Source organism: Cyprinus carpio, chromosome B20 (assembly GCF_018340385.1).
Source record: "Cyprinus carpio isolate SPL01 chromosome B20, ASM1834038v1, whole genome shotgun sequence".
NCBI classification, from domain to species: Eukaryota; Metazoa; Chordata; class Actinopteri; order Cypriniformes; family Cyprinidae; genus Cyprinus; species Cyprinus carpio.
In genome coordinates this window covers 3,568,128-3,581,655 of record NC_056616.1, presented here as the reverse complement: position 1 = coordinate 3,581,655, position 13,528 = coordinate 3,568,128, and the positions used below count along the sequence as shown (strand labels likewise).

At 35.8% G+C, this 13,528-nt stretch overlaps 1 protein-coding gene across 1 annotated transcript; it reads left to right on the top strand.

Annotated features, from left to right (window-relative positions):
- The first annotated feature begins 1,340 nt into the window (after positions 1 to 1,340).
- On the top strand, positions 1,341 to 12,607 carry spint1b (serine peptidase inhibitor, Kunitz type 1 b). Its single transcript, XM_042746573.1, has 11 exons — positions 1,341 to 2,022; positions 2,913 to 3,070; positions 3,926 to 4,067; positions 8,446 to 8,465; positions 8,586 to 8,736; positions 9,555 to 9,590; positions 9,688 to 9,810; positions 9,886 to 9,933; positions 10,653 to 10,823; positions 10,912 to 10,980; positions 11,516 to 12,607. Exons 1-11 carry the CDS (start codon positions 1,602 to 1,604, stop codon positions 11,692 to 11,694), a joined length of 1,518 nt encoding a protein of 505 aa, XP_042602507.1. The 5' UTR covers positions 1,341 to 1,601; the 3' UTR covers positions 11,695 to 12,607.
- The last annotated feature ends 921 nt before the right edge of the window (positions 12,608 to 13,528 follow it).

Genomic DNA, 13,528 nt, shown 5'->3' with positions numbered 1-13,528 from the left:
AGACACAGAAAGAAATTTCTGAATGAATAGGCTGTTCCCAGAGTGCTGTATCAAGGCACCTCAGTGGGAAGTCTGTGGGAAGGAAAAAGTGGTGCAAAAAACACTGCACAACGAGAAGAGGTGACCGGACCCTGAGGAAGATTGTGGAGAAGGACCGATTCCAGACCTTGGGGGGACCTGCGGAAGCAGTGGACTGAGTCTGGAGTAGTAGAAACATCCAGAGCCACCGTGCACAGGCGTGTGCAGGAAATGGGCTACAGAGAAGCAGCATTGGACTGTTGCTCAGTGGTCCAAAGTACTTTTTTCGGATGAAAGCAAATTTTGCATGTCATTCGGAAATCAAGGTGCCAGAGTCTGGAAGAAGACTGGGGAGAAGGAAATGCCAAAATGCCTGAAGTCCAGTGTCAAATACCCACAGTCAGTGATGGTCTGGGGTGCCATGTCAGCTGCTGGTGTTGGTCCACTGTGTTTTATCAAGGGCAGGGTCAATGCAGCTAGCTATCAGGAGATTTTGGAGCACTTCATGCTTCCATCTGCTGAAAAGCTTTATGGAGATGAAGATTTCGTTTTTTTTCAGCACGACCTGGCACCTGCTCACAGTGCCAAAACCACTGGTAAATGGGTTTACTGACCATGGTATTACTGTGCTCAATTGGCCTGCCAACTCTCCTGACCTGAACCCCATAGAGAATCTGTGGGATATTGTGAAGAGAAAGTTGAAAGATGCAAGACCCAACACTCTGGATGAGCTTAAGGCCGCTATCGAAGCATCCTGGGCCTCCATAACACCTCAGCAGTGCCACAGGCTGATTGCCTCCATGCCACGCCGCATTGAAGCAGTCATTTCTGCAAAAGGATTCCCGACCAAGTATTGAGTGCATAACTGAACATAATTATTTGAAGGTTGACTTTTTTTTTTGTATTTAAAAACACTTTTCTTTTATTGGTGGGATGAATATGCTAATTTTTTGAGATAGGAATTTTGGGTTTTCATGCGCTGTATGCCAAAATCATCAGTATTAAAACAATAAAAGACCTGAAATATTTCAGTTGGTGTGCAATGAATCTAAAATATATGAAAGTTAAATTTTTATCATTACATTATGGAAAATAATGAACTTTTTCACAATATGCACATTTTTTGAGAAGGACCTGTATGTATGTGTATATATATATGTATATATATATATATATATTTATATATATATATACATATACACACACACGCACACATGCATGTATGTATGTCAGTGCATGCGCGCGAGTGTTTGTGTGTCTAGATAAAATGCTGTCTATGTAGGGCAAATCACAAAGAAATGAGACATGACCGCAGATTACGTCACTGTTTTAGTTCCTTGCTTTCACAGGTAAAACAACACACCTGAGCTCTGAAGCAGGTAGATACCAGATGAATGTGTTGCTCTTGACAGCTTTCGACAGGAAACCCTTTGTATGATATTTTTAAATATATATAGGAAGGAATGCTAAGCGACTGATCTAGATATTTACCAGTCAGTTCGGCTGACACTACAGCTAAAGTGGATTGGCGAATTTTTAAGAAATATATACATCACACCAGGATACTTTTAAATTCAACAAAAATGGACTCCTGGCGTTTTCTTTTTGTTGCCTTGGTTTTTATTTTCGGTGTTCATGGCGGCAAAACACAGAGTAGCACAGAGGACAAACTCACATCAGCACAGGGCCAGTGTGTACAAACTTTCAGACCCGGTCGGGAAGACTTTGTTCTCGACACGGAAGAGGCGATTGAGGATGGGGCCGTTTTTTTATCAAACCCGAGCGTCGCGAACAGGGACGCGTGCATTGCTACGTGCTGCAGAGATCCCAAATGCAACTTGGCCCTCATAGAAGACGGACACGAGAAGGGATCCAACAGCAGCTGCTTTCTCTTCAACTGCTTATATAAGCAAAAATATGTCTGTCGATTTATTCAGAAGAAGGGGTTCACAAATTATTTACTGGATTCTGTCTATGAGCATTACTTGAACGGCCGCAAAAGTGGTAAACTTTATTCTTTGCTCTCTCTCTCTATATATATGTATGTATGGATCTATGTATGTTTGTATGTATGTATGTCTTAACTTACTCTTACTGTTAAATGACTCACTGGATGTGTATGATGAATGCAAGTCTGTGCAGCAGTTAAGCCAGTAGCTCAGTCCACACAGTGCTCACTTTTCACAATCCAGTCAATAACCAGTCTCACCCTATGTTTTTTTTCCCCCTTTTGTTTTTTGATTAGTCATTTTACTTCGAATTACATCACAATACAGCAATAAACTTAGTTGAAACTTTTTAGCTTGTTTTGTCCAAGTACTCCAGCATCATAGCTAATTATTGTTACACTGGTAAAATATTAAAAAATAATATATTGATAAATCAATGTTAACAAACATGGTCACCTTCAGTATAAAAACTTTAAGATTCATAATTTTCTTTTATGTAACTTCTTTTTAATTTTATGTGTGTACAGGGACTGATTCCACTCATCTGTTCTAATAATACTGCATATATTTAAGGTCATTAACATTAGCAAAATAGAATGAAGAACTGTTGACTTTCATTAGAATTTTTGCAGGAACTTATGGGTACCATTTTGTGACTCAGCCCTTTTCAAAAAGGTAGAGGTTCTATAAGAGGGTTCTATTATAAAGATACATCAGGTTTTTTTTTGTTTTTTTTAGGTGTATAAAAGATTGATATTTTGTCTTTAATCAAACAAGGTGTAATTATATTAGGGCTAATTAATTTAATTAAATTTTTTTTTTCTACGTATATGACCATGATATGAATGTGTATTATCACACGGTGACTGTTCTTTTGTTATGTTAAGTCATGTACATTCTTTAGCAGTGACTAGTGACTGAAATTTCATTGATAATTTTCTTCAGATGAAAAGGACAATCCGCCCGTTGCCAATGCTGGAGGGGATGTGGTGGTCCAGCCTAATGAGGAGGTATTGCTGAATGGCATTGAGAGTTGGGATGATAGGAACATCATCAGCTACAAATGGAGTCTCATCAGTGGAAATGAATCTGTCCATATAGAGGTATATTGGATTCTTCTAGCGTGTGAGCTAATATGTAATGATATTAATGTTGTCAGGTAATTATGTTTCCAGTTATGATGTTAAAATGAATTAAGATGCTTTTAAGGGATTGTTTTATTTGTCATCTGTCATTATTTACTCACCCTCATGTCATTCCAAACCTGTATGACTAACTTTATGTTAGTCTCTAGTTAGAAACTCACTAGTTCAAACTTATGCGTCCTCCAGAAGCTTGTGTTCTGCAAGTGAACGGCACCTTGTGGTGCCATCCTAAAGAAGTTCAAAATCACTCTCACGGACCTTTTCCAGCTGGTGGAATGACCTCCCAATCTCAATTCGAACAGCCGATTCTTTACTTATTTTCAAAAAACTGAGGCTTGTCATGGCACTTGTATACTGTTGTTGTTCTCTCGTTGGTCTGATTGCTTCTATTGTACTCATTTGTAAGTCGCTTTGGATAAAAGCGTCTGCTAAATGATTAAATGTTAAAATGTTAACATGCGGTACATGCAGAAGTGAATGGCAACCAACACTGTTTGATTATCAACATTCTTAAAAGTGTTCCTTTCTACGTAAAAGATTGCATACAGTTGAGGAACAGCATGAGTAAATAATGATACAGTTTACATTCTGGGTGAACTATCCCTGCAATGAGGACTAATGATCATTTCAGTGGGATGAAATGCTAATTTAGAGCATTTGTTCTAAACTGCTTTGGCTTCAAGACTCAAACTGAATGTCGAGAGGCAATAGACGTGCTCATCTTAGTCATTTATGACTCACTATTTGACAGCTTTTGTTTTATAGTACAATAATACCCAATATCTGATCTGAATCTAATTAACTGCTCAACAGAAAACTGATCTGCCGGACCAGGTGAAGGTGTCCAGGTTGGTACCTGGGGTGTATAAGTTCAAACTGACAGTGACCGATTCAGGACACCATTCTGATTCTGCCGAAGTCACTGTCTTGGTTCTCACTTCTGAGCAATCTGAGCGTGAGTATTATTTTTATTTTGCTTTGCAGATGCTCTCCTAGGCTTATACCTTTATAAATAAGGCTCAGTATTTATCTCACTATTAATGAGAAGTAAATGAAAAAACTAACTATAGTGCTAACTTATTAGTCATTTTTATGCTGTTGTTCTCTTACCTGTCATCTTTGTAAATGTTTAAGAATACTATAGTGTTTTTTTTAACCTGGAAAATAAACTTGGAAATAAACAGAGATTTATGTTGATATAATTAACATAAAGAAAATTTTTGTACTAATGTAGTTTATATTTTAAAATGGCATTGTATAATGTGTACTATGAATATTGCTGTCTCTTATGACAAATTGTATTAGTAAAAAATATAAGAGATGACGGTAAATGACATTATTAGACATATAAAGTCTTAGGCTTGCAAATAACTTAGTAATGTAATGATGGGTTGGGGATGACTCTCTCTCTCTCGCTGTGTTTTTGTGTGAGAGACCTTACCACTCCCTTTGCAAATGTGCAGAACCGGTTTGACGTGTTACAGGCTTTGAGTCATAGTTGCGCTGTATATGGATAACTGCTCTGCGTAAACACAAAACACACCCCCAGCAAAGACATATTAAATGAATTACAGCAAACTGTTAAGATAAATGATCATAATATTCTCTTCTGTAACCTTCTGTAACCTCAACCTTCAGTAAATGTCACAAATTACATTTTGGTCAAAGAGGCAAAAAGAACTGGAGAGGGAAAATTATGAAGGTGGAAAAGGGGGGCAGCAGGAGGGGAAATATATATCAATAAAGTATTTTATAGTAAAATGTAATAAAATGACAGAAGAATGAACCCACTGCAGAATTGAGGTCCGTTTTAGCAGCTTTTGAATCATTGCATGTAAATGCTTTTTACTCACTGTCTAATCACCCTGTTTATGTGACACATCCATGTCTGGTTCATGACTACAGCAGCACATTTGTGTGATGGAACATGTAATCTTTTAAAGATAATGATGTTCCATTAAACAACAACTTTACACATACATATATTTACTTTAGGGAATTGTTTGTCATAAATCATACAAAATTTCTGAGAGGGTTATGCTTAAAGCAAAAATAATAACAAGTACGTTTTCTAAAGGAAATGTAAGTCTATAGGACAGTCTCAAGCCTCCCTGTTTTCATCCAAAATATCTTAAATTGTGTTCCGAAGACGAACAAAGCTTTTACGGGTTTGGAACGACGTGGGGGTAAGTGATTAATGCCAAATTTTCATTTTGCAGTGGAGTAACCCTTTAAAACCTTATGCTCACTTCTGTAGGTGAAGCTGGATCACGAATGATTCACGCGAACATAGATGCATATAGGTAGATTGGGGGCGGATTCCCTTCAAAAACAAACATAATCCACTACGTCTTCAGCGTATCAGATGTCGGGAGTAAATGACAACCGCCATGTTCATTATTACATCCAACAACAAAACACCTCAATCGCTTAGATACATTTCTTTAAATCTTTAAAGATACATTTCTATAAATCTTTTTTTTAAATAATACAAGATAAAGACATCGCCAACCCTAAACTGCAGCAAAGTCCAAAGATGCTTATAATAGCTGGATCTGGCAACCAGCGTCTCGCAGCGCTCATTTTCTTACCATGGGTGCTAAACAGCAAACTGTCTAAACTTAATTATACAGTACATGCAGACACTCATATGAGGAGCTTTAAACAGCAGATTAATCATTTAGAGAACAAATTTTATCTTTAAACATGAAAAATTTACTGGAAGGCCCCCCCCCCATCTCTACCCAAACATCATATGCCCTGTTGCTTATAAAAGTAGCAGAATTCTCAATAAGCCAGAACGATTCGACACCTCATTCATGTGTGTAAAACAAACAGATTGAGATGAAAAACAATGATAATAGTGGTAGTATGTTTTTAGTATGATATTTTTTTTTAAATTTTTTTTTTCTCAAGCACTCTTAATAATACAGAGAAAACAAATATACTTAATTTGCAATATACTATCAATAAAGTCTTACCAAATTTTACTCCTCAAGTATGTTCATTTTGTTTTAAAAATGTTTATATTTGTCTGCTTTCAGTAAACATAAGAACACCATTGTAGCAGTGTTAGTGGGTATATTATGCACCTGTTAGATCATTGTCTTGTCATGAATGAACTGGTGATGAAATGCCACAACTTTATGTACACCCCTGCATTTTGAACATGGCAAAACGGTTCATCCCTCATGCATGCTTCAACACTAACTTGAACTTCAACAATGACCATACAAAGAAGTAGCTGAAAGGAACATGTTCTGTCATGTTATTCATGCTAACAACTGCATGTATCCAACCCTGTTTGCCCAGTTGTATTTGCACACTCAATTCTACATTTTCTTTAATTACCTTGTGCTTGATTTTTTTGAATTACATGTAATTGCATATTTGACAAGTGTCCAATTTATTTTCTTTTTCTTACTAGTGCACGTATAAGCTCCAGTATTGGTGTTGATGGTTCCATGAGGAACCGTTAACATCCATGAAGTCTTTCAATTGCACAGGTTCTTTATAGTGGAAAATGGTTCTTTAGGTTATTAAAATGTTTTCCACACTAAGAAATTATAAAATGTATTAAATTAAAATTATAAAAAGAAAACTATTAATTGAATTTTTTTGTGGGAAGCCAAAATTGTGGTTCTATGGCATCACCTTTATTTCTAAGAGTGATGTGCTTGCATTATTTTTATTGCGCATAATTGTGAGTTTGCTCAAATCGCTAACCCTACCCTAGTAATAAGCTCATGACTGGTATCCTAATTAGTGTGGCTCGTTGAGGAGAGGTCTACTGTTACTTTTTTAAACAATCTGACTTTCACCTGGTGGGCAAACAAAAAAACAAACAAAAAGTCCCTTAGACTAACTTTGAAGGCACAAGAATATCATGGACTCCTTACATTTGTATTTAACGTGTTTTCTGAAATTGGGCCAAGATTGGATCACACCTGACCACATTAAAAGAATGTGTAAATACTCCCAAGATACATTTTGATCTGATTGTTATTGGATCACTGAACACACATTTGGGTGTGGTCTGGCCACATTTATTATGGGTGTATATACAAATGAAAGATAAGTTAGGAGTAGCTCTTGAGGGACCAGCAGCAAGGCTGTGAGGGAGTAAAGGTGTAAGCAGCTATTAAACCATAAGCTAGACTGACTTTTCAGGGTGGGAGATAAATTTCTTGCAAAACTATTGTGGGTTTCTGAAAGATACATTCTTCAAACAGTGTTACAAGAGAAACCAATAATTGTTATACAAGAGTCATTCTTATTCTTATCTGTCTTTTAAGTATTTAAGTATTTAAGTATTTCTATAGTAGTTTTTTATTATTATTTTAATTAGTATTTTTTGTTTGAATTAAATTTTAATTTCTGTAGTTTTTTTTTAGTTTTTATGATTAAAAAAACAACAACAATACTTACAATTTATTTATTTGAGTTTTTGTCCATTTAGTTTTTGTTTTAATGATCAACCCTAAAGTGCACCAGCTAGCTTAATGCTCAAACTCACGACAGTTCTGCTATGGATTTCTTTGGAACAATGTTTGTTGGCAAAATAGAGCAAAAACTTGTTTAAAATTATGTCTATGAACAAAATGTCACTTATTATTAATTCTAACTTTTATGGAACATTAGTATAAAATAAATCAGTATCAGGTTTGCAATCATGCTCACTTGTTAAAGCAGTTCTTTTGCTCTTATGATATTGCATAAATATTTCATGCTAAAAAAAAATCTCATACAATAACTTTTTCTTTCTTTTTTTGCAATCAATTATTTTTGCAAATTTTATCTGAGTAACTGAATTTTTGGGCTATTTGTATTCTTTTTTTTTTGGTGGCATTTTGGAGGTGGAATCCCCACAGATTTCTGACTTGGCACAACAGTAGCAAAAGCCATCAAATTAGAAATGTATTGATTGCATTTGAAGCAGGACAAATAGATCAGACAATGAACTGGCAATTTAGTAACATCCCCCACCTTGAAATAAAATTCTAAGACTAGACTAAGACTAGACCAAGTACAAATGCAGTTGATACTGAGACCTTCAAAATATGGTTTTGAGACCGGTCTTGAGTATAGCTATACTAAATGTATTCCAACAATGATTTGTAATATACTGTAATATATATTTCTTGTAAGGGTAATCACAAACCCCGATTTCCCAGCAAAACAAGGTTAAACAGCAATACAGATTAAATGAAGCAAGTTTTTGTTATTGTTGTTATTTGTCCAGTAGAAACCAATCCTGATTTGATCCCAAAAACCCCATGATTCTTTAATTCATCAGAACTGAATTAACGTATTTATTTGATTTGTCCCACTAGGTCATTGTTTGGCCCCTAAATGTTTCCAAAAACCCCATGGTTTGGGGTGGTTGGGTGGGTGGGGTGGGGTGTGTTGGTGGGGTTGGTGGTGGTGGGGTGGGGGGTGGGGTTGGTGGGGGGGTTGGGTTGGTTGGGGGGTTTGGGTGGGACCCTGCCGAGGTTCTTTTCCTCGTTGGCATTACAATGCTGCATCCAGCAAGTGTGAGGAGTTCATCTATGGAGGGTGTAAAGAGAATAACAACAACTATCTCTCTGAACAGGAGTGTTTGAATGCCTGTAAAAACACGACAGGTAATGATCATCACATTGCACTGAGGTAGTGGTGTACAGTCGGTTTAAAGGAATTCCCCATGTTGTCATTTATTTGTGTCATTCCGTGTCTGTATGCTTTTTCCACAATGGAACACAAAAGGAGAACTGGCTCTTTACTACACAAGAATGTCAGTCGTCACACTATAAGAAAAGCATCTATGCAACTTTACAAGTCTTCTGAAATTAATGTTGTTATTTACTGACTATCTTCTTGCTATAGTTCCCAAATTAAATGTGGCACCAGTGGTGCATGCCAGACGCCAATAAGAATAACCAGCATAACTTTTTTTGTGTGTGTTTACCATACAGCATGGTATAAAACGTGGCATATTTCCTTTTAGGAGCTACTCTAAAGCTGCTGTAGATGGCAACATTTTCAAAACAACTTCTTAATTCTCCTTTGGTGTACAACATAAGAATAACAGCATGTAGGTTTAGTGCAAAATTAGGCTGAGCAAATAATTAATTTTGGATGTGCTGCTCTATATGGCCATACATTTTAGCATAGAATTTTTGTTTTTGCAAATTGCAAATTTTTTTTTACATTTTATACCACCCCACCCACCATACGCAACCCTACCCCAATCCCCAATCAGAACAAAAGGATATCTGAAAAGGGGGAATGGCTATGCATTTTAGAGAATATTTTTGGTGAAGGTCCTTTTGTGTTTTGAAATTACAATGCTCCTGTGCAAAAAGTGGAGTCCATAAAGAAATAGTTTACTGACCTTGGTGATGAGCTTGACTATCCCCTTACTGAAACTTATAGTGTCTTCTCAAATATTGTCTGTCTGCAGTAATACCTGGAGATATTAGAAAGCTGGCCAAGGAAGGTATATTTACTTTAGATCTCTCCTCAGCCAAATATACCATTTAAATTTCCTCAGGATTTGTTGGTTGTTTAAATTAGTGTTTTTGTTTGTGATACAGTCTGTACTTTGTGTGGAGAAGACAAATTCAAATGCTCTAACGGCTGCTGTGTGAAGAAAGAGCTTGAGTGTGATAACCAGAAGCAATGCACCGATGGTTCTGATGAGGAGAACTGTGAACAATGTGAGACACTTACCATGCACACACACCTCATGACATGTACCCAATGGTTTTAAATGTACTTCCTTTACTTTTTAGTGAATAATGGCCTGACTCGACTTCTAAGGATTGAGGTGAATAAAAAAGGTGAGTTTTATGCTTTGCTGAAAATTTGAATTGCGCACCAGCAGCCTGACATTAAGAAATAATTCACCCAGTAAATAAAACTGCCATAATTGACTTGCTCGCATGTTATTTTAAACCTTTATGGTTTTCTTTCTTTCATGGAACACAGAAGAAATTTTGTAGAATCTCCTATTCTTGGCTTCTTATAGAATCTTCTATTCTTGGGCTGTCAAACTGCAATAATGACAAAACAAAAAATGTGCCATAAAATAGTCTGTACAACTCATGCCATATTTACCAGGTCTTTTGAAGCCATTTGATTGCTTTGTCTGATGAATGGACCAAATTATCCTTTTCACGTTGTTTATCTTAAAAAATAATGGAGTTACGTGCATTGCACAGATTTTGATTTTAAGATCGGTCAACGCTATTAAATCTCGTTACATAATTGATCGTGAGACAGAATTTTGTATATGTGGAAGTGCTAATGGGATATGAGAAATACGGCAGATTGGACTCTTTGGATGGACTTTAATATTATTTAATAGTGTCTATTATTATCGCCCTGTATTACTATTGCTCCTAGATAAACATGTCTTTATTTATGAACAACTAGTGTTCTATTTTATTTATTTTATTTTATTTTTTTATATGATCCCACCAACAGTTTGTGCATAAACACCATTTCTTCATCCACTTTAATTCTCTTCTAACGTCTTATTTGTGTTATAATGGTATAGCACACTGCACAGATCCACCTGTTGTGGGCCCATGTCGAGCCAGATTTACTCGCTGGTATTATGACCCTCTTAACAAAAAGTGCCATAGCTTCACCTATGGTGGCTGTGATGGCAATAAGAACAACTTTGAGACATCAGACAAGTGCATGGACAACTGCTCAGGTGTCTCAGGTATGAATGGTGCTCAGGTTTCAACAAGATATATTAGTGATGATGGCTAAAGTTTATATTTGATGTATATTTCTGTCTGTCTTTATAGAAAATGATGTGTTTGCCACAGGATTGTTTGTAAGGGAAGAACGGGAAGAACTAGGAGAAAGCCAGTCAGGTAATCTTTGGATTTCCAATCAGATACATCTTATTTATCATTACTCTTAGGAGAAAGGAAGGATCCTAATGGTATTTTTAACAGCTTTCTGATCATAAAAAAATCCTCATCTTTGCTAGTTAACATCATATTTTATTTTGTTTTATTGTAGCTTATTTTATTTGCTGGTTTGATTGTTGTTTTGCAGAGCAGCTATCATTTTTAAATAATTCTTCTAAAACTTTTAGAACTCTAGAGTAAATTTCATGAAACAAAATTATAAAAAAGAAACATTTATAAACATAATATAGGAGTATTTGAGTATATTGGAGTACACATTGAATATTTTTTTAATGATCCAGAATACTGTTAAAAAAAATCAATAGGATCCTTCAGAAGTCTAGATGAAGGTGCAGCAGAACATTTAGAGATTTCTCTCACATCTCAAAAAAAGAAAAACATTAGAAATAATATTCTGGTCCCTAAAGTGAAAAGGACAGATCTGTGCTCTCAATTAAAGAAATGCATGTTGTGGATTGCATTTTTTTCCCCTCAGCTTCTGTTGCCCTAGCTGTGGTTTTGGTTGTCGCAATCTTGGCCGTTCTGGCTGTGTTGGGTTACTTCTTCCTCAAGAACAAGAGAAAAAGCCATCAGCCTGTGGCCACCAGCAGTCCTCCAGTGGTGTACAGTGATGATGACCAACTGGTCTACAACAGCACTACCGCCAAAGCTTGACATTATCTTTAACTCCATAAACTTTTAACATCTTTTCTGCCATATGGTCTGCCCTTCAGACTGCTGCTGACCTCAGTGTAGAATAGGCAGTATGAATAACTAAGCAACTCAGTTAAGAGTTCCTGACCTTTATGTAATGCCATTTTAAATGTTTGGTCACTGAACCAGGTCTTTTATCTCAGGTCTTAATGATCAAGGTGTTTAATGTGGATTTTTAAAATTAGTGTATTATATTACGTTGATCAGACCTGTGTTTGTGGCTCCTTATAGATGGTCTTCTACCATCTGAGAGTTTTACATTCTCGCAATCGACAAGCACTTAACAAAATAATATTGTAACTTTCTTTTTGTTTCCCGTATCATTTATCATTCTGATTATTTCTGAGGGGAATTGAAATGTCTTGACTTACCTCTAGAGGCTATTTTAATATTTCTGTTACATTTTGAAGTACATGTGTTTTTATGGTGTGACAATTTATTGTTTATATGTGGAGTGTAAGATTGTTTGTATTATTAACCCTATAAATCCTTAGTTCTTATTGCACTAAATTTAAATATTTGCCAGATTTTTGCTGTTTTTGTTTTTTTTTTATTATTAAAGAGAACCTAATATGAGTGATATTCCAGTTGTTGAGGACTGGGATGAAACAGGCTTAACCACTGGGGAGAAGAAACAAAACCTAAACAAACAAACCTACATTTGATGGTTTGTGTTTCTCAATATGGGTCAAGAGTGTCAAATAATGACTACTGTCTAAAATGTTTATTGTGGGTGGATGTGTTTCTTTAAGATATGCATCTGATTATTTCTGGTTTTCTTCTGTTTATGTATTTTAAACAGTGTAAGTGCTATTTGGTGAATAAGGACATGATTCAGGAGCTCTGATTTTGAATAAAAGAGTTTAAAATTAAATTTTGCATTTATTTTATGAACATGTAGTGACAATCTCATGTGGAAATGCTGTTTTTAAGATGAATGTTAAGTGCCATATTTTAAGAACCGGTGGTATGTTCTGTATTAAATTAACCAGCATTTAGCTTCTTTTACTGTAAGTTATGAATGCGTTCTCATATATTAACCTAAATTTAAACATGGTGAATGATGATAGATCTTGATGTGCTTGGCAGACAGCACAGTAGTGACACTCATTGACAGGAACAAGTCACAGGTTTTGTGGCGGTAACTTTTAAATATGATAAAAATAAAACAAAAATGCAGTGTGTTTGAACATGGATAGAACATACGCTCTTAGCACAGTAAAAACAGGGTAAATTCTATTTTGTGAACATTAAGCGTAAGCGGATAGAATTAACAACAATAAAAAAGGTGAAAAAAGTCATACAGTAAGTGGAAGTTGTAATCGGTGCGATGGGAACATATATATATATATATATATATATATATATATATATATATATATATATGTATATATATATATTATATACATCTATTGGAATTGAGAATTCTCTACTGTATTGAATTGGAATGTGTGCAAAGGGTTGTGGGTGACTGAGGGACGCAAAGGATACAGCTGAAGCATCCTTCAAAACAGGCCCAAAGAAGGTACGCAAAACGGAGATCTTTCACTTTGAGATGTCCTTCGACGAGGCTTGAAGAAGTTGCAGCCTAGATATACAGCCTGAAATGTCAAGCACCCCCTTGAAAATATTCCTCCGTCTCATCATGCATATTTGCGTGATTTTTGACCTTCTCTCTTGTCCACTAGAGGAATTTCTCTTTGCAAATTTTTTTTTATGTAAAATAATTTAGTTACAGCCTATCACATTAATGCATGCTAAGTATAATTGCTGAAGACAATTGTTTGGTCACAAT